Here is a 25826-nt window from a genome sequence, read left to right as displayed (position 1 = left end):
TCCTAACTGGCTGAAGGATAAAATACAGAATCCTTTAAGATTTTTAATGCTCTCACATCTAGTTACAGCCTGTCTTTCCAGACCTATTTCATATTATTCCTCAGGTCCTCTACTTCCTTGATAATCTGACTATAGTCTCCCTGAAGTTAGGGACAGCTTCATTCTTTTCCATCTCTGCATTCTCAGGGCCTAGTGAAATGCCTTGCAGATCTAGTAGTGTTTAATACATGCTTGACGAAGTGAATCCAGTGTTTTGGATAGCAGAGTCAAAGGAAGAGATCTTAAGAGGCTAGCTAAGTCCCCTCATTTTGCAGAGGAGGAAGTAGAGGCCCAGATCCGGCATTCTGCTTGGCCAAAGTCACCAAGTGATTATTGGCAGGAGCGGGACTGGAATCCAGGCCTCCTGAGCAGTCATTCGTGGCTCATTCCACCACAGCAGCTGTATAGTGCCTCCTGACTCCCTCCTCTCGATTCCTATTGCACCTAGGCTGATCAGATATCGCCTTGTATTGTAGTGGTTCGTGTTTTATCTTCCCCAGCTAGACAGTGGGCTCTGAGGGCTGGGACTTGTTCACCTCTCTGTCCCTCCGAGGGCCGAGCACGCAGGAGACGCTCCTGATGCATATTTGTGGAATGAATGAATGAAAGAAAAGATAATATTCCTCTCGGATCGCGCCGGAGGCGGCTGCCTGGGCGCCTGTCACCTAGAGCCCGGGGCGGCCCGGGGGCCTGGTTGTGGGGGGGCCCGGGAGGAGGCAGGGGTCTTCCGGAGGAGGGAGCCGTCACCCCTTGTCGAGGGGCTCCCCGGGAGGCCCGGGAAGCGCGAGCCGGGAGCCGGGGCCCCCCGGGCCTGGAGCCCCGGGCTCCGCCTGGGCCGGCCGGGGCTGCAGCAGCCGGGGCCGGAGCTCCGCCCCCCGCCCCTCCCCGCCCCTCCCCTGCTCCCCTCCCCGCCCCCGGCCGGTTTGCTCGGCGCCGACTCCCCCACGCTGCCGCGGCTGGGGCTGCTTGCTGGAAGATGGCGGGGTCGGACTGCGGCGCGCTGCTGGATGAGGAGCTCTCCTCCTTCTTCTTCAACTATCTCTCTGACAGCCAGGTAAGGCCGGGGGCCCCGGGGGCGGGGGCACTGGGGGCCGGAGGCCGGCGCCGCGGCCCCCCGGGCCCCGGGAGGAAGGGAGGGAGCAAGGGAGGAGGGGGCGCTGTGTCTGCGGCAGTGCCCGCCGGCGGCCGGAGACCCCCGCGCGCCGGCGTGCGCCCCGGGAGTGCTGTCACCGGGGGCCGCGGGGCGCCCCCGCCCCCGGGCGCCCCCAGCCCCTCCCCCCGGGAGCGCCCCGCACCCCTGGAAGGCGAGCCGGCCGCGGGGAGCGGGGAGGTCTCCCTTGCTGCAGTCAGTCGCGACCCGAAAGCCGGGTGTCAGGAGCCTCAGGCTGGAACCCAGCGCCAGGGCTGGGGTGCTGGGCGGGGGGCGCGCGCCTCGCGCCCCTCTGTAGCTCCGGGGCAGAGCCGCACGTCTGGGGGGGGGGGCTGGGAGCGGGGGGCTAGCGGGCCGGCGGCCGGAGGACCCCTTCCAGCCCCCCTTCCCCGCGCGCGCCTGTCCCCCGCCTAGCCCGGCCCGGCCCGGCGTGCGGCCCCGCCGGTGTGGAGCGGGAGGCTCACCCCGCAGCCCCCCAGCACCTCAGCACCTCCCTGCAGCTCGGAGTTCCCTTAAAGTTGCCAGCTCTCCGCTCCGGGCTTTGGCGCCCATTCGGCTCGGCTTTCTGCGGGACACGTGGGTGCTGCGATTGAGGGAAGTCGCCCAGCTCTGGGATTTCCTTTTAGACCCGTGTCCGGGTCCGGCCGCGCAGGGCGCCTCGCTAGCCTCTGGGGTGAGTGTGGCTGGCTGGGGAGACGCAGTGGACTGGGGGGGAGGGGGCGCCGCGGCTCCTGCGGCGTGCGGCTCACGTGCTGCGTGACAGCCAGGGACCTGGCGCCGGGGGAAGCCTCCCTCAAAGTCTTGGGGTGAGCCTCCTAGAGGAGTTAGCTATTTAAAAACGTGCCCGGATTTGCTGCATACCCCGCGTGACACGAAAGAAGGGGGCCAGGAGCGGTGCATCCATCTGCAGCCTCTGAGTCCTTAACCCCCCCCCCCTCCGCCGACCCCCCCCCCCCCCCCCCGGTCCTTTTGCTGTCCACCTCTCCCCGGCTGCCTATGGAAGTTTGGAGCTTCTCCTCTGTAGCAGATGATTAGGATCTTTGACTGCGGATGCCGTCGAATTCGAATCTGGTCCATAACCCCTTCGGCTGAAGCAGCCTAAGGCAGGATTTCTAGAATAGGCCTCCAGGGGTTAAATTAGGCAGCTCTGCAGTGGTGGGTCAGTTGGATCCCCCCTCCCCCTCGTGACTTGCAGGGTGGGTGGACTGAATCTGGCTGGAGACTCCGGCCTCCCCCCGGTTCTAAGTCACTTCTCTCCCTACTGTGTCAAGTGCGCTTCTGTACGTCCCCCTGGCCTGGGTGATGGAGAGGAGGGGAAGGGAAGGAAGGGAGAGGTGAACTTTATTAGGAGCTGCCAGTCTTTGGGGGGCTGTTCTCACAGAGCCGAATCGGGGGTGGGGGTGGAGAGGAGGCATTGGAGAAAGGCCGGCCGGCCGGTTTTATGTAATGTGATATGAAAAGATCAAACAGCAAAAAAAGGTCCTCCCAGGCTCCCCGAAGTTATCAATTCTAAGCCTTCCGGCACGTAACGGCTTCGCTAGCGTCCTGCCGTGGGGCCTCTCCCTGAAACGCCGGCGTTCCCAGCGCGGCGAAGAACCTTCGAATGGGAGGAAGCCGCTCCCGAGGCCCCCGGACTGTGCGCCTCCCAAAGGCTGAGCATCGGGCCCTCGGGGCCGCTGCCCCCCGGGAGGGATGCCCCGCTTGGCGAGCCCGGATGAGCAGCCTGGGCTCCGCAGTCCGCTCTGCGGGCCGCGGCTGGCCTGCACGCGCAGGCATTTCCTCTCGCTGCTGCACCTCTTCGGGAGCAGGGTCTGATGCAAAGGAGGTCCGGCGGCATGGGACCCGCGCTTGCAGAATCGGTGGTCCCTGGCAGGGCGGGGATGGGCTTGGGTCTGTGTGCGTGCAGGTGGCCGCCGCGCGCTGCCGGCCTGTCTGTCCGTCCGTGTGTGTGTCTGTGTGTGGGGGTATGTGTGTCACGGTGTGTGCGCGCGCTCGCGAGGGTGGCGCAGGCTGTGCAGGCTTCTGCTGGGTGCTGCTACCTTTACCTCTGACGAAACTGCAGCGAATGCTCCGGTCCGCCGCCGCCGCCGCTGTCACATGCTTCGCTGTTGTAGCTGTAGTCTGGAGGCGGCTTCCAAGGACCGCCCTGGACTACACTGTAAGAGATTACCGTGTCCCTTGGCTTCCTGGGGAGTCACGGAGCTTTCCATGAAGCATTATTAGCACAAACTCAGTTCTCCAATTAAGGAGGTAAAAGTCATAGGACATTCCATGTAGAAGCCGGAATGTCAGAGCTTGAAGGGGGCCTTGGATACCTTGTCGTTCCACCCTCTGTTACAGGGGAGGACACTGCCTAACGCAGGTGCACATAGTAGGCTCTTAATACAGGTTGATTTCAAAGGGGCCCTCATTTACACAAGATTATTTGAGGAGTTTAGGACTGGCACTGTTTCTCCTGACTCTGCCAGTGCCAGAAGGCGAGGGAGACAGCCTTCACAGAAATTTTAGGTATGATTTCTATTATTTACTTAGTTATTCCTTATCTGTTTAGCAATTCTGCAAAAGATTCCTAGTCGGGGAATTCCCTGGGGGAATTGTGAAGAGATAAAAAGTGTCAGAAAAGGATTAGTGAAAGTTAACCAGAGCATTTATTCATCATTCTCACTCCACTTGGTAAGACTAAAGGTGTGTAGTGATCTCTACTGGTACAACCGGGGAAATTATATCGTAACTATCACAGCCTTGATGTAAATCAAAAAATATAGTTGGTTCATAGACTGAGCTAAGTTCTCAACAAGTTGAGAACATAAGAATGTCAGAAATAAAATGGACTTTTGAGCTTAAAAAAACAGAGATTTACGACTGGAAGGGACCATAAAAGACAGAATACAGAATACTTAGAGATGGAAAGGACTTTGAAACATAGAATACAGAATGTCAGAGTTGGAAGGGACCTTAGAACTTGCAACATAGTGTGATTGCTGGCAGAGACCTAAAGTCATTTGGAGACCTCAAGTCATTATTTAGTCCAATCCTTTCATTTTATGAATGAGGAAACTGAGGCCAGGAGAGATGAAATGTTTTGTCCAAGGTCATCTAAAGAGGTGATGGCAGAGGAGTCACACTTACTCTCAGACCTCCTGACTTCCACTTTCATGCATTTTCTATTATACTCCATTCCATCTCTTGTCCAGTTTCTTGCTTCAAGTTTGATCTACAGTTAAATTGATTCCCCCCCCCCCATTGCCATTCTGGATTTTCAAGGATAATCATGACTGATGATATTCTTTTTGTTTAAAAAAAGGGTTTTCTGTTCTATTTGGTTTTAAGCAGTGATAAGGTCAGGGACTGTATTCTTTATAGAGAGTGCATCCCAAATGTTCCTGGCAGAGGGAAAACTAATTTTGGTCTCTCTTTTTTAAACTTTCTCCAGAAGAGAAAGGACATTGTTGCCATTGTTTGTAGACAGAAGGGAAAAATAAAAAATTCTTCTAACTTCAATTTCTTATGTTTAGTTAATCAGCACCTTTACCTCATCATTAAGAATACTTGAATAGATGCTATTTATCACCTAATGAATGGAAAGAAGAAAGAAGGAAAGAAAGAAAAACTTACTAAGGTCATAAAGAAAGTTAGTATCTGAATCTGAATTGAAATCCAGGTCTTGTGACTCTGGGATTTTGTTCCTCTATGTCAGACTATCCCTTAGACATAGGGGATAGACATCATTTTGCATCAGAACCTCTCATTGGTCATACCTCTTTCCTTCCATCCCTTCCTCCATTTCTCATCTGTCTGGTTCACACTTCCCTGGGGGATGTGGATGAGAAGGTAATTCAGTCTCTGGGTTTAAAAGGCTTTTTTTGTGGCTAAGCCTGGGTTACTGTAAACTGTCTTTCTTGCTCTGGAGTCTCCTAAGTGCTTCAGGGGCTCAGCTTGAAGCAGACAGAAATTAGGTTGTCAAAGGGTTTTAACATTTCCCCTGGAAAGGGTTAGTATCTGTTATGAATTCATGGTCTCAAAAAATTTATTTTCATTTGCTTAGACTGTTTCCTTTGTCCATCCTTTCCCAAAGCCTAACTGTTCCTTTTTTAACTTAAATTTTTTTGTTATAAACAAGATAATACATGAATATGATCATTTTGCTATACGAAGAACAAAAAAATTATCTCTTAAACTCACGAGCTTGTAAAATAGAATTTTTTAAAAAGAATTTTCTAAAAAATACAAAAACTTTAAAATGTCCATATTAGACAATTTAATGTGAAATTTACATATTTGTCCAAGCCCAGTTGAAATCCATCCCCTCCAGGAAGCCCTTGTCAAGACTGGAGAGGCAAGGTGGAGCAAATAGGCCATTCTCTGGAATAACAACAACAGTCTTTTGCTCTCTCCCTGCTTGACTACCCCAGCCCTATTTCACTAGCTCTATACTCAAGAAGCTTCAATTTGTTATTGATGGTACTTCTTCCCTCCGCTAGAGTTCCTATCCTCTGAGAAACCTCAGGAAGGAGGAGAAACCTCCATCCTTTCATTTGCAAGAACTCCAGAAAGTCCTTCATGGATACAAAAACACTAGTGTCTTAGCTGAGGCACACTAGGAGAGAAAAAAACCAAAAAGTTAATCAACTCTCAAAGCTTAGTCAATCAAACTGGACTGGCAACTATTTTCTATATGCAATATAACTTGCTGATAACAGGGAAATAACTGGATTAGAAAAAAAACTATTTCTGCTACCTCTTTTCTTGGGTAAGTAAGCTTCTAAAGTAAAGTAAAGTAAACTAAGCCTTAGTTTCTTCCACTGTAAGGGATTGGGGTGGGGAGTATCAATAGATGACCTAAGGTGCCTTTCAACTCTCATCTCCTGAACCTGTACTCTTAGGTTTTTCATTACAGGGTATGAGACTCTCTTCACAATAGGCACTTAATAAGCTTTGGTGATTTGATTTATATACTGAGTAGAGTTGGCTACCAGGTGATGGGCAACTCATTATTCTTTTTTTTTTCTAGATTTTGCAAGGCAATGGGGTTAAGTGGCTTGCCCAAGGCCACACAGCTAGGTAATTATATGTGTCTGAGGCTGAATTTGAACTCAGGTACTCCTGACTCCAGGGTTGGTGCTCTATCCACTGTGCCACCTAGCTGCCCCTCATCATTCTTTCTAATCTACAGTCGATGACTTGAGACCCCAGATAGGCCAGTAGTAACATAGTGGCTGCTGGGCCATAGTCCTACAAAATGGAGAAAGAAGCCTGGACTCAGAAGATGCCTTCCAGCTCCCTAAATCTTACAGATCAGTCCCTGTTCTCCGGGCCCAAAACTACACTTTCATGGACAAAAGTATTATTTAGCATTACCTTTACTCTTTTCTCCTTCCTCTCCTTGACGGTTCAATTCAATAACCATGTATCAGTGCCTACTCTAGGGTAAAGAACACTGTATTAGGTTTTGGGAAAAAAAGGAAAATGAAAGTCTTCTCTCCAAGAACATATATTTGGTGGTGGGAGTGGGGTGGGAAGATATAACAAATGCACAAAAAATTATAAATATATAAAAAAACTAATTTCAGGAGGGGACAAGTTCTCATAGTGAATGTATAGAGTATAGGAGGAGGCCTAGTTTGAGGGGGCCTCATGTAAAAATTGCCACCTGAGCTCTACTTTTAAGACAATGAGAGATTCTGTGAGATAGAAGTAGATGGAGGTAGAAGTGGAGAGGTAAAACATTCCAGACATGAGATGAAATGCTGTATAAAGAAACAGTTACCAACCCAGTTTGAATGGCTGAGCTCTGAGGGTTGATTGACTTTTTTTTTTTCCTCTCCTAGTGTGATTTGGCTTTATCAGCTAAGATACTAGTTTTTGGCATCCATGAAGGACTTTCTGGTGGTCTCAGTACCACCTACAAATGAAAGGATGGAGGTTTCTTCTCTTTTTTCTTTTTCTTTTTCTTTTTTTTTTTGTTTTATGGAGGAGGGAAGGAGATAAAGGAACAAAGAGTGTCAGAAAAGGGGACAAAAGGTCAGAGGGTTAGCTCTGGTCTAGGAATAGAGCACCATCATCAACTAATGCCCATTGAAACTTCTTGTGGACAAGGTTAGAAATGCAGAACTCAGAACATTAAGGCTAGAAAGGGCCTCAAAAACAGAGAGCAGGGGCGGCTAGGTGGCGCAGTGGATAAAGCACCGGCCCTGGAGTCAGGAGTACCTGGGTTCAAATCCAGTCTCAGACACTTAATAATTACCTAGCTGTGTGGCCTTGGGCAAGCCACTTAATCTCATTTGCCTTGCAAAAAAACCCTAAAAAAACAAAACAAAAACCAGAGAGCATCATAACTTAAAGGCCTTAGAATCTAATGTCAGAGTGGGAAGAGAATTTAGAAAATGGAAAATTACATGCTACTGCTAGAGAGGTACTGTAGTTCAAACCCCTCACTTTACAAATAGAGAAGTTGAGGTCAGGAGAAGGGAAATGACTTGTTCAGGATCATGTAGACAGTAAGTAGTAGGCTAGTTAGAACTGGAATACAAATCTGTTGACTCCCTAGGTGGCTTCTTGTTCCACTGTCCCATCCTTCTACCTAGGGAATCATGATTTGGGTGTTCAGCTCCATTTAGAGCTATGTTCCATGGCAACCCAGCTATTGTGTTTATTTCTTGTGACTTCTTGGCAGAATACAATAATTTAGCTCAGAGAGAGTGTGAGTGAGCTTTAGAAACACTACCCTGTGGAGACTGCCAGCAATCTGGTCCCCGGAGCTGACTCCCTAAGGTTGCTATGGTGAAAAGACCTGGCAACAAAAAGTGACTCACCTCTCTGATTTCTGGCTGCAGGTTATTCACAAAGAATTCTGGTATCTAGGGGCGGCTAGGTGGCAAAGTGGATAGAGCACCAGCCTTAGAGTCAGGAGTACCTGGGTTCAAATCCAGTCTCAGACACTTAATAATTACCTAGCCGTGTGGCCTTGGGCAAGCCACTTAACCCCATTGTCTTGAAAAATCTAAAAAAAAAAAAGAATTCTGGTACCTGATCCATTGTGATAGCTTTGGCTTGAATTGAAACTGCTAACGGAGAAAAGGGCATAAGTTGAGAGAGATTTATTTGGTCCCTAGTAGCAGCAGACTGTTCTTTGATCTTTCTTGGTCTAATTTCCTTTGCTTGCATGATCAACTCTATCATTCCCCACCACCAAATATTTATTGAGCAGCTCTTAAGAAAGTGAGTATTATGTTAGGCACAGGGAGGGGAGTGAAAATGTGTGTGTGGGGGGGTAGAGGGAAGGGAACTCACAATGAAGTCTAAGAGACTCTTCAGTAGGGGAAACAATGAATACCATAAAGAAGAGGTATATAATAATATAGTGTAGTCCTACTGGCCAAGTGAAGAATAAAGATGGAAGTTCTAATGCTTTTGGAAGTAGAAATGGGGAGAAAGGCCACTAAGAAGATTGGGAAATATTGAGTGGTGGAGGAGGTGAAAGGGGAAATTAAGGTAAGTAGACAGGGATAGGATTCCTGGTTGAGGACATTGCCTTTGGAGAAAACAAAACCAATTTGACTTGAGATGGGAGTTGTATTATATAAGGGAGGAGTGGGAAACAAGATTGGAGCCAGATTGTAGAAGACATAGATTACTTGGGAAAGGAAAAAGGATTTTTTCCCCATAGGAAATGGTAAGCCTTGAATGGTTTTAAGTAGGATCACGATGACATTACCAGGGAGCTGTGAATAAGAAGGTGATTTTTGGCCGCCTGGTTTAGTGAAGAGAGGGAATGGTAGGAAGGATCATAGGTTATTTAAACCTAGAAGGGACCTAAGAGGTCATTGGGATCAACCTCATTTTACAGATGAGACTACTGTGACCCAAAGAGGTTAACTAAATTGCTTGCCCAGGGTCACAGAATTAGTAAATGCCTGAGGCAAGATTAATTTGAACTCTGATTTTCCTAAATCCAAGTTCAGCTTTCTTTTTCATTTCTCATCAGATTATATTTCTTTTTTTTGTTTTATTTTATTTTTTGCAAGGCAAATGGGGTTAAGTGGCTTGCCCAAGGCCACACGGCTAGGTAATTATTAAGTGTCTGAGACTGGATTTGAACTCAGGTACTCCTGACTCCAGGGCCGGTGCTCTATCCACTGTGCCACCTAGCCGCCCCTGTAAAATTCTTATTATTGAAGCTGGTACTTAGGTATAATAAGATCATTTGTGTAGATGATTGCTATTTTCTGTTGCTTGTCTTCTCCTTATCATCTTTGTCATCCACAGAACCACCTAGTTACTCTATTACTCCATTAGGAGTAATAATGGCTAGAGGTGATGAGGCATGAACTAGAACATTACTGAGAAAAAGGAGGTAAGGAATGTCTATGTTTTAAAGAACCTCCGGGGTTATTTGAGTAAGACCTGCTGAACTGAGAGAGGTAGGAGTTATTCTAAAATCTGAATATTTAAGTTTGTGGTGGTACTCTAGCTGTTGACATTATTAGAAGAATCTAGAGAGAAAGTTCTTTTTTGTTGAGTTCCAAAGGAGACAGATTCTTTGTTAGAAGAAAAGGATTTTTAGACTCTTGAGTTCCCTACCTGAGAATTCTTTAGCTTTTGAAGTTTTAATCCTTATCTGCAATTTATATCCCCAGGATCATTCTCTTAGAAAACACTTTTCTTTCCTCCTGAATCCTGTGTCTCCCTTACCTTTTTGAATTTTTTTCTACCTCTTGTACCACCCCAAGAGTATTCTTTTCTTTAAAATAATATTTTATTTTTTCTAATTACATGCAAAGACAAAATTTAACATTCATTTGAAAATTTTGTTCCAAATTTTCTTCCTCCCTCCTTCATTTTCCTCTTCCTAAGCAAATTGATATAGGTTATATATGTGCAATCATGTAAATATATTTTTGTATTAGACATGTTATGAAAGAAGGAACAGATTAAAAAGGGGAAGAACACACAAACAAAAAAGTGAAAGTAGTATGCTTCAGTTTGCATTGTGAGTAGCAATTTTCTTCATGAAACCTTTGGAATGGTTTTGGATCATTGTATTACTGAGAATAATTATGTCTGTCATAGTTGATAATCATACAATGTTGTTGTTACTATGTACAGTGCTCTCCTGGTTCTGCTCACTTCAATTTGTATCAGTTCATGTAAGTCTTTCCCTGCTTTTCTATTTGATTGTCAATACTTATAGTACAGAAGTATTCCATTATATTCATATACCACAACTTATTTGACATCCCTCAGTTGATGGATATCCTTTCAATTTCTAATTCTTTGTCACCAAAAAAAGAGCTGCTATAAATATGTTTGTATAAGTGGTTTATTTTCCCTTTTCTAAAAATCTTTTTGGGATACAGACTGAGCAGTGGTATTGCTGGATCAAAGGGTATGTATAGTATGATTGCTCTTTGGGTATAATTACAAATTTAAGAACATTCTAACAGATGCATTCTCTATAGGATGAGTATTTCTAAATTTTAAATTTTAGTTAGGAGGAAAAAAAACAAACAACCTAGCTCCTGGTTGTAGATAGATATTTGGGCTTCCCTGTCCTCATCTCTTCCTACCTTTTTCCTGCCTCCTCCTTTAGATTATAGTTCCTTGAGGGCAGCAATTGTCTTTCTTTTTATTAATTGTACTTTCAGCATTTGATGATTGGATTGGATTCTATACTGGTGAGCTGTACCCTTTTAGTTCAGGAATCCTAAGGGTCTGGAATGTAGTTGTGCTTATGGTTCTTCTAATTTTTGTCCTCCATGCCAGGCTCTGATTTAGAGGAGATTTACTTGTTGGAAAATTTTGTTCCTTTGGACCTGCACAATCATTCCTGAAAGATAAAAGAGGGCAAACAGACTAGACACTTAGGGAGAGGTCAGGTAGGTATGTGCTTGGGGGCATAACACATAAGGAACATTGAAGAAAGCCTTAAAAATATACCATTTGACTAGATTTATGAGCTCATTGGTGAAAGTTTCCTTAAACCCTCCTTAGAGGATCTCCTCAATGACCTAGATAGAACCTCTATTTCTTTTCATCAATCAATCAATAAAGGAGCATTTCTTAAGTGGCTACTATGTGCCTAAGTTCTGAGAATATGAAAATAAAGCTAGTTTATATCCTCAATGGTCTTGTTAGCCAACTAGCATTTATTAGACTCCTACTATATTTATTAGGCTATTTGCTGTGTTTTGTGATTTCTGTCAACTCTGAAGTTTAAGCCATTGGACAAAGGACCTGACACTATAAACTCCAGAATCTAGGGAAAAGAACTTATTCAATTATTTATTCAATTTATTAACTAAAGAATCCTATTCCTTAATGTCAATAGATGGTTGTTAGATAGCCAGGTGGTGAAATGCATAGAGGCCAGGGTCTCAGACATTTACTAGCTGTGTGACCCTGAAGGCAAGTCACTTAACCCTGTTTGCCTGAGTTTCCTCATCTAAAATGGACTGGAGAAGGAAATGACAAGCCACTCTAGTAGAAAATCCCAGATGGCATTATGAAGAGCTGGACATGACTGAAATGACCAAACAACAACAACAACAACAAATAGTCTTTTTTTGTCTGTTAATATAGATACCACCCCTAAGTTCAAGTTCTCATCTTTTCTTACTGGGACTATTGCAATACCTAAGTTTTTCTTAGCTGCCAAGGTGGATTTTCTGTAGTGTAGTGTAGTTTTTTTGTTGTTTTTTTTTGTTGTTTTTTTAGGTTTTTGCAAGGCAATGGGGTTAGGTGGCTTGCCCAAGCCACACAGCTAGGTAATTATTAAGTGTCTGAGGCCGGATTTGAACTCAGGTACTCCTGACTCCAGGGCCAGTGCTCTATCCACTTGCACCACCTAGCCGCCCCTGTAGTGTAGTTTTGACCATGTTACCTCCACATCGCAGTCAGTTGAGTTCCAATGGCTTCCTATTACCTCTAGGATCTAATATGAAATCCTTCGTTTGGTATTTTGAAGCTCTTCTTAACTTGACCCCTTCCTACCTTGCCAATCTTCTTGCTCTTGACTCCCTTCCAAGCATTCTATGATCCCTATGATACTCTAGTTCATTTGATGTTCCTTGAATCACATCCTTGTCTCCTTTCTTCAAGCTACTGTCCTCTATTCTTGGAATATTTTACCTGCTTACCCCTCCTCTCTTAGTTTTCCTGGATTCCTTCCAGATTCTGCTCAATTCCCACCTTCTGCAGAAAATCTTTCACAGCCCTTCCTCCCCCAAGTTGCTAATGATATTCACCTACTCTGTAAATATCTACTAGATACTTTGTATTTTCCACGTTTTCTCCAAAATTAGAATGTAAGTTTCTTGAGGGCAAGGACTGTTTTTACTTTTCTTTATATTCCTACCACTTGGTACAAAGTAAGCACTTTGTAAATGCTTTTTGACTGACTAATATTTTTTTGAGACAATCCAGGTCAAGTGACTTGCTCAGGGTCATACTGCTACAGAATATTTGAGTCCAGGGCCTGTGCTCCATCTACTGTGCCACCAGCTACCTTTACTAGGAAAAGAGTAGGTGGCAGCAGCATTAATTCTGTTTTATGGTTTTATCTTTTGTGGAATACCAGTTCCCAAGAGTTAATTGCCCAGTTGCCCCTCTTCTAGTCATGAACCATTCAGTATTTTTGTAAGGTGCTTTATACCTAGTTAAGCTTGTCTTTGGATCTGTTACTAGGACCAAAGCCTTTGCAACTAGAATGTGGGCATGGCCTTGGAGAACCAAGAATGGCAAAGCCTTTGTAATTTTTGTAAATGTAAATGTCCAAAAATCACTTTTTCTCTGTCATGGATTTGTTTCTCTGTCAGGATTTGTTTCCTGATAAACAGTGCAGGTGAAAAGTGGTGATGGTGGTGAGATTTTTTTCTTAAACTTTGTTTGGGAATCTACTCTTTGATCTATAGTGCCAGATATATTTGAAAAGGTTAAAAAGTAGTTTAGTTGGCTGGTATTCATAGTCCCAGGAATTGTGCATTAAAAAATAATTGGAATGCAAAGTTAAAAAAAAAAGCAGAACCAGAAGAATGGAGTACATACTAATTAGGTCCCATGAGCAGAATAGTGAATGAGAATGAATGAACAAATAAATAATCCTGCTGTGAACCAAGAGGCATTGGAGGATCTTGGATTTAGAGCTAGAAGGGAGAAATCTTATAGACTGTGAAGTACCATTTGCTCTTTTTACACATAAGGAAACTGAGGATAGAGTTGCTAATGGAATCAGCAGGCTCACATAGCCAGTGTCAGAGATAGAATTTTAGCTCATGCCTCTCTTCTTGACAAATCTAGAACTTGATCTACCATGTTGTGTAGGAAGTTGCTAAAAACTTGTTACAATACTTTATGCACTGAAAGTAATTAACTTAAATGCAAATAGTTACCAAGCAAATTTAGTTGGCTACATTGATGTTCAATTTTAATCCTTTAATAAAAAAAATTAAAATAAATTTAGGCTAAATATATGAGATGGTCTTTGTGTGTTCTTTTGGGTGACAATGAACCTGGGGTAGAGGATGGATTATCAGTACTGTGTCTCTCCCTTGGGGTTTCACTGTTCTTTTGTGGATGCATGCCTCTTAACATTTGCCTTTTCTATGGCAGATTCCTTTGTATGAGGTACAATTCAGTTTCTTTAGGGGAAGTACTACTTCCCTTCAAACTTGCATTTCTCACCTTACCTAAGTTTTGTCATGTGCCCATGAAGATATGAGAATAGTTGATATTCTTTGCCCCAACAAATCTTGGGTAGATAGCCAGTTATTGGGATATTCTAGAGAAGATGCATGCTCTAGAGATGAGTTAAATCCATTGAAGACACTTTCTAACTATGTGACTCTAGACAAATTATATAATCTTTCTCAGCCTTGGTTTCCTCACCTATAAAATGTTTATAACAATAGCTCTTACCTCAGAGGGCTGTTGTGAAGATCAAAAGACATAATCTAGGTGAGACATTGTGCACCCTTAACTTACTCTAAAAATACTAGTTATTACTATTATTATTGTTGTGGCTATATTACTATTACCTATTATTATTATTATTATTATTATTAGTAGTAGTAGTAGTAGTAGTAGTAGTAATAGTAATAGAACTATAGGATTCTATGACTTGGCCATGGTCACACAGCTTACTTTAAGTATAAGTAAAGCCCATGCTTGGACTCAGTTCTCCTGATTCCCTTTTCCTTTTTAGGCAGCAAGGTCTAGCTAGTTGAGGCTGGAATTGAGCTTCAAGGAAGACCCAGATAGCTGAGAGAAAAACATGGGCAAATTGAGTTTTAAATCTCTTAACTAGGGATGCCACTACTTCTCCTTTCTGCTTCTCAGGGTTGTTGGCTTAAATGAGATAATGGATGCAAAAGATTTTTGCAAACCTTAAAATGCTACAGAAATGTCAGCCAGTCTATGAAATAATAATTCTATGAAATGATATATAATTAATGAAATTATAATGGCTGACATTTCTATAGTATTCTAAGGTTTACAAAGTACTTTATATCCATTATCTCATCTTACATCCTTGTCTCACGATGTTCCAGTGAAGCAGAAAAGGAAGTGCATCATCTATATTTTGGTAATTGTGGCAAATGAGAAGTGACAAATCTAAGGTCATTTGTTGTTGTAGTTCAGTTGTATACAACTCTCTGTGACCTCACCTGGGGTTTTCTTTTCAAAGATACTGAACTAGTTGCCATTTCCTTTTCCAGATCATGAAGAAAACTAGGCAAACAGGATTAAATGACTTACCTAGGATCACACACCTAGTTAGTGTCTGAGATTGGATTGAACTTTTCCTGATTCCAAGCTCTGCACTCTATGCACCTAGGTATATATCTAAAGTCATACTAATGAGTCAATGACAGGCTTGGAATTCAAGTATTCTGAGCCCAAGATTGATGATTTTACTATACTATTGAACTTTCTATTCAGAAAGATTTAGAAAATGAAGCTCCAATTTTGACATTTCTTCTGTCTCCTTTTTGACATAATAAGAATAATGATAGCTCACATTCATATACTATTTAATGTTTAAAACATGGTTTGCTCATGCCAATTAGTGAGAATTATCCTTATTTTTCGGATGAGAAAGTTGAGGTTTATCAGAGAGGTCAAGTGATTTCCTATGCTAATAAATGTCCAAATAGTTTGCCAGGAACTTAAAGACAGTGTAGTAGTAAGCAGAGTCCTTTGGTGGACAGGAGACTTGAATTCTAATATCTGACAAGGACTGACAAGATTAGACAAGTTATTTCTCCTCTATGGGCCTCTGTTTCCTCTTCAAAGTGATGGGATTGAACTAGATAGTTTCAGAGGCCCATTTTCCAACTCTGACATGTTATGTTCTGTGGTTCCCCACTCCCTAGTGACTGAGACCTGAGACTCCAGGGGATGGCAGCAGGGAGAGCATACCATCCCTGGGCGCAGGGAGGATCCCAGGAAGAAAGGGAAGAGAAGCTGTTTGGTGAGTGGTGGTTATAAAAAAAAAAGAAGCCACATTAGGGTGAATTTTGAAGACATGCCCCCAACTTGGCCTCTTTCTTGGAGCCTGAAACCTGTGGCTCAGTCAGAATGTCTGCTATGTGCTGGTATTCCCAACCTTATATACAGTCAGTTGATTGGTGGTCTTGATAGTATATGATTCTCAGGGGAATTGGAACAGCTTATTAGGGAATCTATAATGAGACTTGAATGCAGAACCCACTGAGCTGTTCTTATGACCATGTAGATACCTTGGGGAATAGGCAAATGATTTCAATACAGAAAGCCTTCCCAGCTCCCAAGATACCAACTGACTTTGTTCAGGAAATACACCAGATGAGGAATTAAGTGTGATCTGGGTTCTAGACACAGCTCTGTCATTATTGGCTATAAGACCTTGGGCTTCACTTCCCCTTTCCAGGTCTCATTTTCCTCATCTGGAAAATTATGGGGGTTGGACTCCATGATGTCTAAGGGTCCTTCCAATCATTTAATTCTGAGGGCACATTGGTGTTTCTCTCAGTTTTTATTTATTGAACATGTCCTGTGTTTGAAATTCTTAGACCAAATTTTGTGGGAAATGAAGCTAAGTAGAAAATTTTTTACTTTTTCCTGTGAATTTGTCATTATGACTCTAATTCAGAATATATTCTAAGCAGTAACTTTTGAAAAAAAGGCCCTTTTTCAAATTTCAAATTTTCAAATTTTTCAAAATAATATTAGTTAATAATTAATATTCTACTTTATCAGAAGAAATGGAAGATCCTTATTTCTGGAAGAGTTCCTTTAAGGAATCAATGCTTTTTTTATAAACAATAATCACTAAGCACAGTGGGGGTCTGATATTCTCTGCATCTTTTCAATCAGTTGTATGAGAGTAAGGATGAGGTGCTTGTTGAATATTGCTTGCAGAAGCCTATCTGTTCCCTATAACTAGTCTTACCAAGGATTCCCTCAATGTGGATGAATCTCAGAATGAACTTTCATACATGCAAATGTAGGCATGTAGTTTGTTAGTTATTGATGTTCTTTTGATTGTCTTTTCTCCCCACCCCTACCCCATATTAATAAGAATTTTTCCCCTCACTGTTGGTTTCTTCTACACACACACACACACACACACACACACACACACACACACACACACACACACCTCTCAGTATCGTCACAGTTTTATTGCCTCCAGCATGAAATCTCCTATATGTACTACCACTGATCCAATCCAACTGCTTTCCTTTCTGTGTTCTTTTTAATACCATTTTTACCTCCTCTATCAATACATCTATGATATGATGTTAGAATTCCAGTGTGGTGACTCTACTATTCTTAGTGGTGAAAAGTTTGTCATAAAAGTCTTTGTTTATTATCTTTATTTTTTCTGTCTGTTGTCCTCTTTCCATTCTTAAATGCTGTATAATAACTTTGCCTAATTTGTTCTCCTGCCAAGCTTTCTTTAAATTATTTTGCCCTCCATTATTTCTTTTTGTTCTGTGAAGTGATACTGCTTTTTATCATTTGGTATCATTCCTTATAAAATTTTGTAAATGAATTTATATATTAAACTAATGTTGCCTTTGACTGCCTTCTCTGCCCCCTTAGAAATCAAGATGATTTAAGAATCTTGATACTCTTGTTAAGTCATATGATTGGCAGCAAGGTGACATAGTGAATAGAATGATTGACTTAGAATGAGGAGTAATTGAGTTCAATCTTACTTCCATCATTTACCAGTTATGTGACCCTCTAAAATAGATAAAATGACAGTGCCTACCTCATAGTACTGTGAAAATGAGATGATATATGTTAAGTTCTTTGTAAACTTTAAAGTATAATACAAATGTTTAAACTAGTGTTGCCTATTATCAGTTAAAACTTAGAATAAAATTTTAATAATCAGTGTTGATATCCTTTTTGTTGTCTATTACTCATTTTTCATTCTAAATTACTTTTTTAAATAGTTGCATCTTGAGTGGTTTCAATTGTATGATGTCTATTCCCTATGACTTCTTTCTTCTATCTTTAAATTAATTTTGGCCTTTGAATGGACACTCTATCTTGCTTGTCCATCAGTATGTACATCTTGGGCATTTAGCACAAATGGACATTGGTTTGGGCCAGAATTAAATAGAAGAAAGAAAGTAAGATTGACTTCAGAAAATTATGATGTTTCTTGAAGGATGTATATACCAAGCTCTGGAAACAGAGAAAGACCTTTTTACTAAAAATGTTCGAACACTTTTATTTCCTGCTTATGAAATAATGGAGTACAACTTTCTCCAAAAAATTGAAAATTAGTATCACATGAAGACAGAGAAGAGGTGTAAAGTGGGGTGGGTGTGAGCAGGATGCAACAAAAAAACCAATGAAGATTTTACTGGAGTAAAGGATAGAATCAGAGAAATGTTAGATAGTTAAAGAAATTGGACTGATCATGAATCAAGTATAAGGGTGACAGATACATAGCTTTAGTACTCCCTGGTATTCATTTTATTTTGGAAGAAAGCAAGGGGGGTGACTAGGTGGTACAATGGATAAAGCACTGGCCCTGGAGCCAGGAGTACCTGAGTTCAAATCTGGTCTCAGACACTTAATAATTACCTAGCTGTGTGGCCTTGGGCGAGCCACTTAACTCCATTTGCCTTGCAAAAAACCTAAAATAAAAAAGAAGAAGAAAGAAAGGAAGACCTTCAGCTTGCTTGATGACAGACTTGTAGAAGGAATTGGAGAGTCACAAAGGCTTAGGCAGGAGGTATGGATTAAGTAGAGTCTGCATCACTGGAAGGTATATCCAAATCAGTGAAATCACAGATCCATTTAAGAATATAAATGAAAAAGATGCTGGCTGAAGAAAATTGCTTTCTCAGCTTAACTCTTTTGGCCAGAATTGATCACATGTGCACTAGAGGTTCATTGGGACTGAAGACAAGAGTGGATGTATTAGCTGAGTTTCTGGGGCTTTAAATACTAATTTAACTACTTCATGGATTATTCCAAAACTTCTCCTTGTTATTAACTTATTCTTTCAAGATATACTTACGAGGAGGTGGCTAGAGGGGTGGCTAGGTGGTGCAGTGGATAGAGCACCAGCCCTGGAGTCAGGAGTACCTGAGTTTAAATCAGGCCTCAGACACTTAATAATTACCTAGCTGTGTGACCTTGGGCAAGCCACTTAACCTCATTGCCTTGCAAAAAAAAAAACAAACCTAAAAAAAATGATATAGTGACTTTTCCCATCTTGAACTGAATGGTCAATTTTATTGTAATCACAAAAGGGAAAACTTTTCTCCACATAGCTTTGGCTTTTGAATACATTTTTAATTGTGGATGAAATTATAAATTATAATGGGTGAAATAATTTTTAAATCAGAGAGAAACAGTGCCATGTAGTACAAAGAACACTGGCCTTAGCATCAAAAAAGTTGAGTTTAAAAATCTGATTTTGGTTACATTTTAACTATTGGACTGTGGGCAAGTTTTCTATTTCTTTGTATTTGTCCATAAAATAGGCATGACAATTCTTATATTACCTACATTTCAGGTATGTTATGAAGAAGACCCTTTTAAGACCCTTTATAAATTTTAAAATGTTTTAGAAATGGGAATCAATGTTATTTCCTGCCTTCCTGTGGAAAGCTACTGAAATTGTATTTTTCTATTCAAACAAAATTTTACCATGAGGAGATTAAGAAAGACTCAAGAGTACATTCAAGCACCATTTTTCATTATAATCCACAAATGAATGGAGCTGTTACTGTATGCAGAGAACTGGGGATACAGGGATGTGTATTAAGCATTACCTTGGACTAAAAGAAATTAGAAGCCATGAGGTTGTTCCACGAGTGCACAAAAAATCAGACCTGGAGTCAGAAAGACTCGTTTTCCTTAGTTCATATCCAGTCTCAGACACTTATTAGCTGTTTGATCCTGGAAAAATCCCTATACCTTGTTTGCCTCCATTTCCTCATCTGTATAATGAGTGAAGGAGGGATTGCTTTAGAATCTTTGTGTAGAACACCCCAAAAGGAGACAGGATGACAATAGCAAGAACAGCAAGAAAAGAAGGTTATGCTCTAGATAGGACTACAAAGAAATAACCATTAAAGTATGCCAGGCATTGTGATACAAAGACAGAAATGAAATCATTCCTGCCTTCAAAGAATTTATATTGAAAGAGGGAGACAGGGGCGGCTAGGTGGTGTAGTGGATAAAGCACCGGCCTTGGGGTCAGGAGTACCTGGGTTCAAATCCAGTCTCAGACACTTAATAATTACATAGCTGTGTGGCCTTGGGCAAGCCACTTAACCCCATTTGCCTTGCCAAAAAAAAAAAAGAAGGAGATAGGATGCATATTTTAATGGGTATATACACTATAGAGGTATACATGAGACAAGGGTAGCTAGGTGGCTAAAGATAGATTTTTGGAGTCAGGAGGATGGGAGTTCAGATCCAGCCTCAGGCACTTGATACTTACTAAAAAAAGGTTAATATTTTGTTTCCCCCTCATTACATGTAAAGCCAATTTAACATTTTTTTTCAAATGTTGAATTCCAAATTCATTTCCTTCCTCTCCCCCTTATTGAAAAGGCAAACTTTATATAGAGATAGTTGAATTTCAGGGATAATTAGTAGTACAATTTGACTGGAATGCAGGACTCTTGTAGTATGAAGTAAGGGAAAGGTAGGTGGTGACAAATTTTGAGGGGCCTCCTATACCAGTCTGAGAAATTTATATTTTTTCCTAGAATGTGGGGGACTGTGGATGCTTTTGAGCAGTGAAAGGTGAATGTGGTCAAACCACTCTCTTTGGAAGATCATTTTAGCAGTTGTGCAGAGAGAAGAGAATAAAAATAGAAAGATCAATTAGGATGTTATTATAGTAGTCAAGGTAGAGATGAGGTTTTGAACTAATATGGCTGTAATGTGAGTGGAGAAAAGGATATGGCTGTTAGAGATGGGAGAATTGACAAGAAGACTGATTGGATTCGAATGATGAGGGAGAGGGTGAGTCTAGAATGGCTCAGCTCATGAAGCGGGGTGGCAGTGATTGTGGCAATGCACTCAACTGAAATAGGGAAGTTTGGAGGGTGTAGGAATGTTTAAAGAGGAAGATCATTAGTTCCTTCCATCAATAAGCATTTTTAAAATGTCTTTACTGTATTAGATATTGGACTTGTTGATTTTGAGTTGCCTATGGAGGAATTATCCAATTAACAATCAATGAAGGCCCTAAGATTCAGGAGAAACATTAGGGTTATAGATAGCCCTTCCACCTATTGCCTAGATAATTGCCATTGTTTCCCAATTGGTTTTTCTACATCCAGCTTCGCTTTTCTGCTATTCATCTTCCAAATTGCTCTACTAAAATGATATTCCTAAAGTATGACCTTGTCATTTCCCCAATCAAGATATTTCAGTGGCTTTCTATTCCTATATGGGTAAAATAGAAATCACTTTGGTATTTACAACCTTTCACAAACTGACTTCAGTCTATCTTCCCCTAGGCTAATTACATGTATTCTATATCCTTGTCAAACTTATCTACATGTTATCCAACAGAAATGTGACATTACACATTTCCTGCCTCCATGTCTATACTATGAACTGTTAACATGCTTAGAATTTTCCCCTTCTTCACCTTCATTTTCCACTTCAATCAAAATTCAAGCTCTAGTACTACTTCTTCCACAGGTCTTTCTTGATTCCTCCAATGAATTGTGGGCTTCCTTTGCCAGATTTTTTACTGGTTTTGTGTATATCTTATACATCTCTGACTATATGTTGCATGTCTCTGACTTTCAACCTCCAGTAGAATGTAAGCTAGGTGGCTTAGAGTCAGGAGGACAGGAGTTTGAATCCAGTCTCAGACATGACACTTGTACTGTGTGATCTTGGGCAAGTCAATTAACCCTGATTTGCCTCACATTCAAGGCCAACTCTAATTGTCCTGATTCATATCTGACCCCTGGACCCAGATGGCTCCGGAGGAGAAAGTGAGGTGGTAACTTAGCATTCCCCCCCCTCATTTAAATCCAATTTATGTACTTGTCATGGCATCACTTCTTTGATGTCATGGTCTTCAACAATGAAGAACAAACATCATCATCATCATCATCATCATCAAAATGTAAGCTCATTGAGATCTAGGACAGTTTCATTTTTCTCTTGTATATCTCTCATATATCTTGCACATAGTAGGCATTTAATAAATGCTTGTTAATTGGATTGAGCTATGTAAAGGTAATTCTTTAATCCATAGCAACAGAAGAGATCATCAAAAGAAGGAAAAAAAAAGGAAATAGAAAAGAACCCTGGGGATCCTCCCATGCTAAGGGAAACTGGAGATAGATGATTAAGGAAGTTAAGCAGTACCAGTTAGACAGGAAGAGAATTAGGACAGAATACAAGAAAGATGAAAATTTCTAGGAGAGTGTCAAGCCACAAAAAAGTCAAGGATGAGGTCTGAGAAATGCCTGGAATTATTGGTTAATAAATCTCTAATGATCTTGGAATAGACAATTCCTTTCTAGCATTGGATTGTAAAGACAGATTGTGAAGAATTGCAAAGTGGGTGCTTGATAAAGGAGTTGAAGGAGAGTGGAAATGATACTATCTAGAAGTTTGATCCTTAAAGGTAAAAGAGATTCCCCTTGAAAGTTTGAGTGGGCAGTAGAGTCTAATGATGACTTTTTTCAGATTATGGTGGATTTAATTGTGAATAGACACTGAGAAAAGAATCTAGATGTGAGGATCCAAAATGAGCAAGAAGGGTAAGATCTGCATAGATACGATATGAATTGAATTAAGAACATAGGTAGAGGAACTGGGCTTCAATGAGGAGAAAGACTAACTCTTCCTCAGAGATAAGCATAAAGGAGAAGGATGGGTAAAGAGATTTAAAAAATTAATTCCTGAGTAAGCAGTTGGGGGAAGGGTGGAGAGAGGGCAATGGGGTATTAGAAGACTGAATATGACTCTCTGGGTTGGCAAGGAGTTGCTTTGACCTTCATTAGGGAATAGTCACCTCAGGCAGCAAAGAGTTTATTAAATGCTTATTATGTGCCAGGCTATGTTAAGTACTGAGCAAGCATGCTAAAAAAAAAATACAAGTTGAAAGACAGCCCTTATGCTCAGAGAGTTTTTTTAAATAGTTTTTCCAATTATAGGTAAAGACAATTTTTAACATTAATTTTTACAAAATTTTGAGTTCCAAATTTTTCTTACTCTGTCCCTTTCTTCTCCTCTTCAAAAAAATAGCAAAGAGCTAATGTTTTAAGGGAGAAGGCAACTTAAAAAGAAGTCAAAAGGGGGCTTGGGGAGAAGACAAAGGTATCTAACTCTAGGTAGTCCTAATGAATATTATTATTGAGAGATAGTCCAAAGAAATTGCTGCATTCACAGATTAGAGATCCTGTTCCCTAGAATTCCTCCCCTCCCCATATAGCTTCTCTTTCCCCTTGATCTGTTCTGTACACATTGGAAAAGTGAAGTGAATTCTCCAGCATTCTAATATCTCAAGAATATAGCATTTTGTTATTTATATTATAAAGCCTAATAGTATCAGAACCCTGAAATCTTCAGGCCTCATCCCAGGCCCATCCACCATATCTGTTCTTCATTCACTTCTCTGAAGAGAGGGTCTCAGAGATTTGTTGTTTTTCCCTTGTTAGGGTCAGAGGGGTATTAGATTGTGAAGAGATTCAAAGGGCAAAAGATCCATAGTCTAGGAAGGCTATGATTGTCACTTTGTTTAATCATGGAGTTTTGGAATAAGTCACTCTATGGAGTGGAAAGATTAAACCAGTTACTTTAAAAGGAGTAAGTTACTCAAAATCTCCTCATTGATAGTTAAGAGAGTTTCTTCCTCTTTCCATAAGACTATTTTTTCTAGGGTGAATCATAGTCTATCTGTCCTTGACTGAGAGAGGAAGATGGCAATAGCTTTTGAGGTATTCCCCATTTCAATATTGACCTTGACAAACTTTCTGATATGAAGCCCATTTTGAAGCCAAGCCCCCAAGGGCTTCTGAATTTCTTATTTAGCCAAGTGGGTAATTATTTATAGTAATCTCCTTACCCAGGGAAAGGATCTGCCATATAGTCACCCTGCAAGTTCTAATCTCTCCAATTCACTGAAAAGGTGTGTTTCCTTCTTTTCCTTAAACCCAGGCAGGAATAGTGGGATTAATTACCCAGATCAGAGAATCAGAATTATCAAATCATAGAACTGGGAGGGACTTGGGAGATTATCTGCTCTCATTTTATAGATGAGAAACTGAAGCCTATAGAAAAAAATAATTTTTCCAAAGTCTCATTAAATGGGACTCCAATTTTAGCATCTCTTCCATGCTAGCCATCCATCTCTAGGCTAGTTGTTATTCCCTTGGGACTAGCACTGTGTGCTTCTAACAATGGAATCAATGTTCTTTCTTGAGCATTGGGCCCCCCTTGCAAAAAAAAAAACGGTGCCATGGATAGACTATTGGACCTAGAGTTAGAAAGACCTGAATTCAAATCCTGTCTCAAATACTTACTAGCTCAGTGACCCTGGGCAAGTCACTTAACCCTATTTTTTCCTCTTGGTTTCCTCAATGATAAAATGCATTTATCTCATAGAGCTGTTGTAAGATCAAATGACATTATACTTGAAAAATTGTTTTTGCCTTTCCTCCCTTCTTAGTTCTCTTAATCTTTTCCTCTTCTGAAGTGAGCAGTTGAGACTTTCCCAAGTAGGGAACAATTTGTTCCAACCTAAGAAAATAATGAAATTGGTAAAAAAAAAAAAAAATCTCTTTTTTGAGTTGAAAAAAGAATGAACTAAAAACTATTTTGGGGGCTCATCTTTAAAAAAAAATCTGTTCTTGAAATCCATTTCTTACCTGGATCCAGGAAGATGAGTTTAAATCTGGAAGTTAACTTCAGTTTACCTCAATTTCCTCATATGTAAAATGAGAATAATAATAATTGCATCTACCTCCCAGAGTTCTTGTGAGGATCAAATGAGATAATAATTGTAAAGAACTTACACAGTGCCTAGAATATAGGTGTTATGTAATATATAAATGTTAACTGTGTCTGTTATTATAATTGTTTAAGATAACATAATTTAAAAAATAAAAATTATTATTGATTTTTAATATAGCTAATCTCTACTAAATATAGTAATTTGAATGTCAGTGTATTGGAGCTATTTGGAATGACCAGACTATTTGTGCCCAACCTCCTCTCTGTTCATGACTTTAACATATAAAGAGGTAATAAGAGGCCAGAGACTGAAGCAGGGCCAGTTACTGGAGCAGGACCAAAGCCCTGGCCTGGTGTTCTGTTGTGGCTACTTTATAATTGTAAGAGTTCAAGCAGGCAACTCTACTTTGCTGAACATGTTTCTTTATCTCTAGAGTAGAAATTAATAGTTCCTATTTTTCCTTTTTTCACAGGAATATTATAAAGTTCAACTGAGAGAAGGAATAAAAGACTGTACATTCTAGAGCAATAGGTAGATAGATATAAGCTATTTTTAAAAATTTAATGTATAAACTATTTTTTATAAAATGAGCTGCAGCTAATTATTAGGGATCATTAGCTATTATCAATACATAATAATAAACATTTAATTGAAAGTCAGCATGATATAGAAGAAAAGTACTGAATTTAGAAACAGGGTACTTGGGTTTAAATCCCATTTCCACTATTTATTTCATGTGTGACTTTGGCCAAATCCCTTAGTCAGCAAGCATTTATTAAGCCTCTAGTATTCTCCAAGCATTGTGCTAAGCCCCAGGATACAAAACAAAGACAAAAGACAGTCCCTGTTCTCAAGGAGATTACAGTTTAATGGAAAATAATATAAATGCTAGCATTTATATATAAGACTTTAAAGTTTGCAAGTGCTAGCTCAGTAGCTCAGTGAATTGTTCTGGGCATGGAGTCAGGAAGACTCATCTTCCTGAGTTCAAATCCATCTTCAGAGGCTTTCTAGCTGTGTAATCCTGGGCAAGTCACTTAACCTTGATGCCTCAGTTTCCTCATCTGTAAAATGAACTAGAGTAGGAAAGGAAAAATCACTCTGGCGTCTCTGTCAAGAGATATCACAATGGGATTACAAAGAGTCAGATGTGACTAAAATGACTAAAGGGGAACAAAGACTGTGCTATCC

At 41.0% G+C, this 25826-nt stretch overlaps 1 protein-coding gene across 4 annotated transcripts in view; it reads left to right on the top strand.

The window, feature by feature from the left end:
* The first annotated feature begins 990 nt into the window (after window positions 1–990).
* The window catches only part of PPARGC1B (PPARG coactivator 1 beta), a 166792-nt gene continuing 141956 nt past the window's right edge, over window positions 991–25826 (top strand). For all 4 annotated transcript variants that reach the window (XR_012473776.1, XM_074212659.1, XM_074212658.1 and 1 more), the window contains exon 1: window positions 991–1093. Coding sequence is in view for 3 of the 4 variants with exons in the window: in XM_074212659.1 (XP_074068760.1) it covers window positions 1016–1093 (78 nt within the window). In the remaining variant the exon portion in view is untranslated. The remainder of the gene's footprint in view (window positions 1094–25826) is intronic.

The sequence above is a fragment of the Macrotis lagotis genome, chromosome 1 (genome assembly GCF_037893015.1).
Source record: "Macrotis lagotis isolate mMagLag1 chromosome 1, bilby.v1.9.chrom.fasta, whole genome shotgun sequence".
NCBI lineage: Eukaryota > Metazoa > Chordata > Mammalia > Peramelemorphia > Peramelidae > Macrotis > Macrotis lagotis.
Note: the sequence above shows the minus strand (reverse complement) of the source record. Positions and strands in the feature narration are given on the sequence as shown.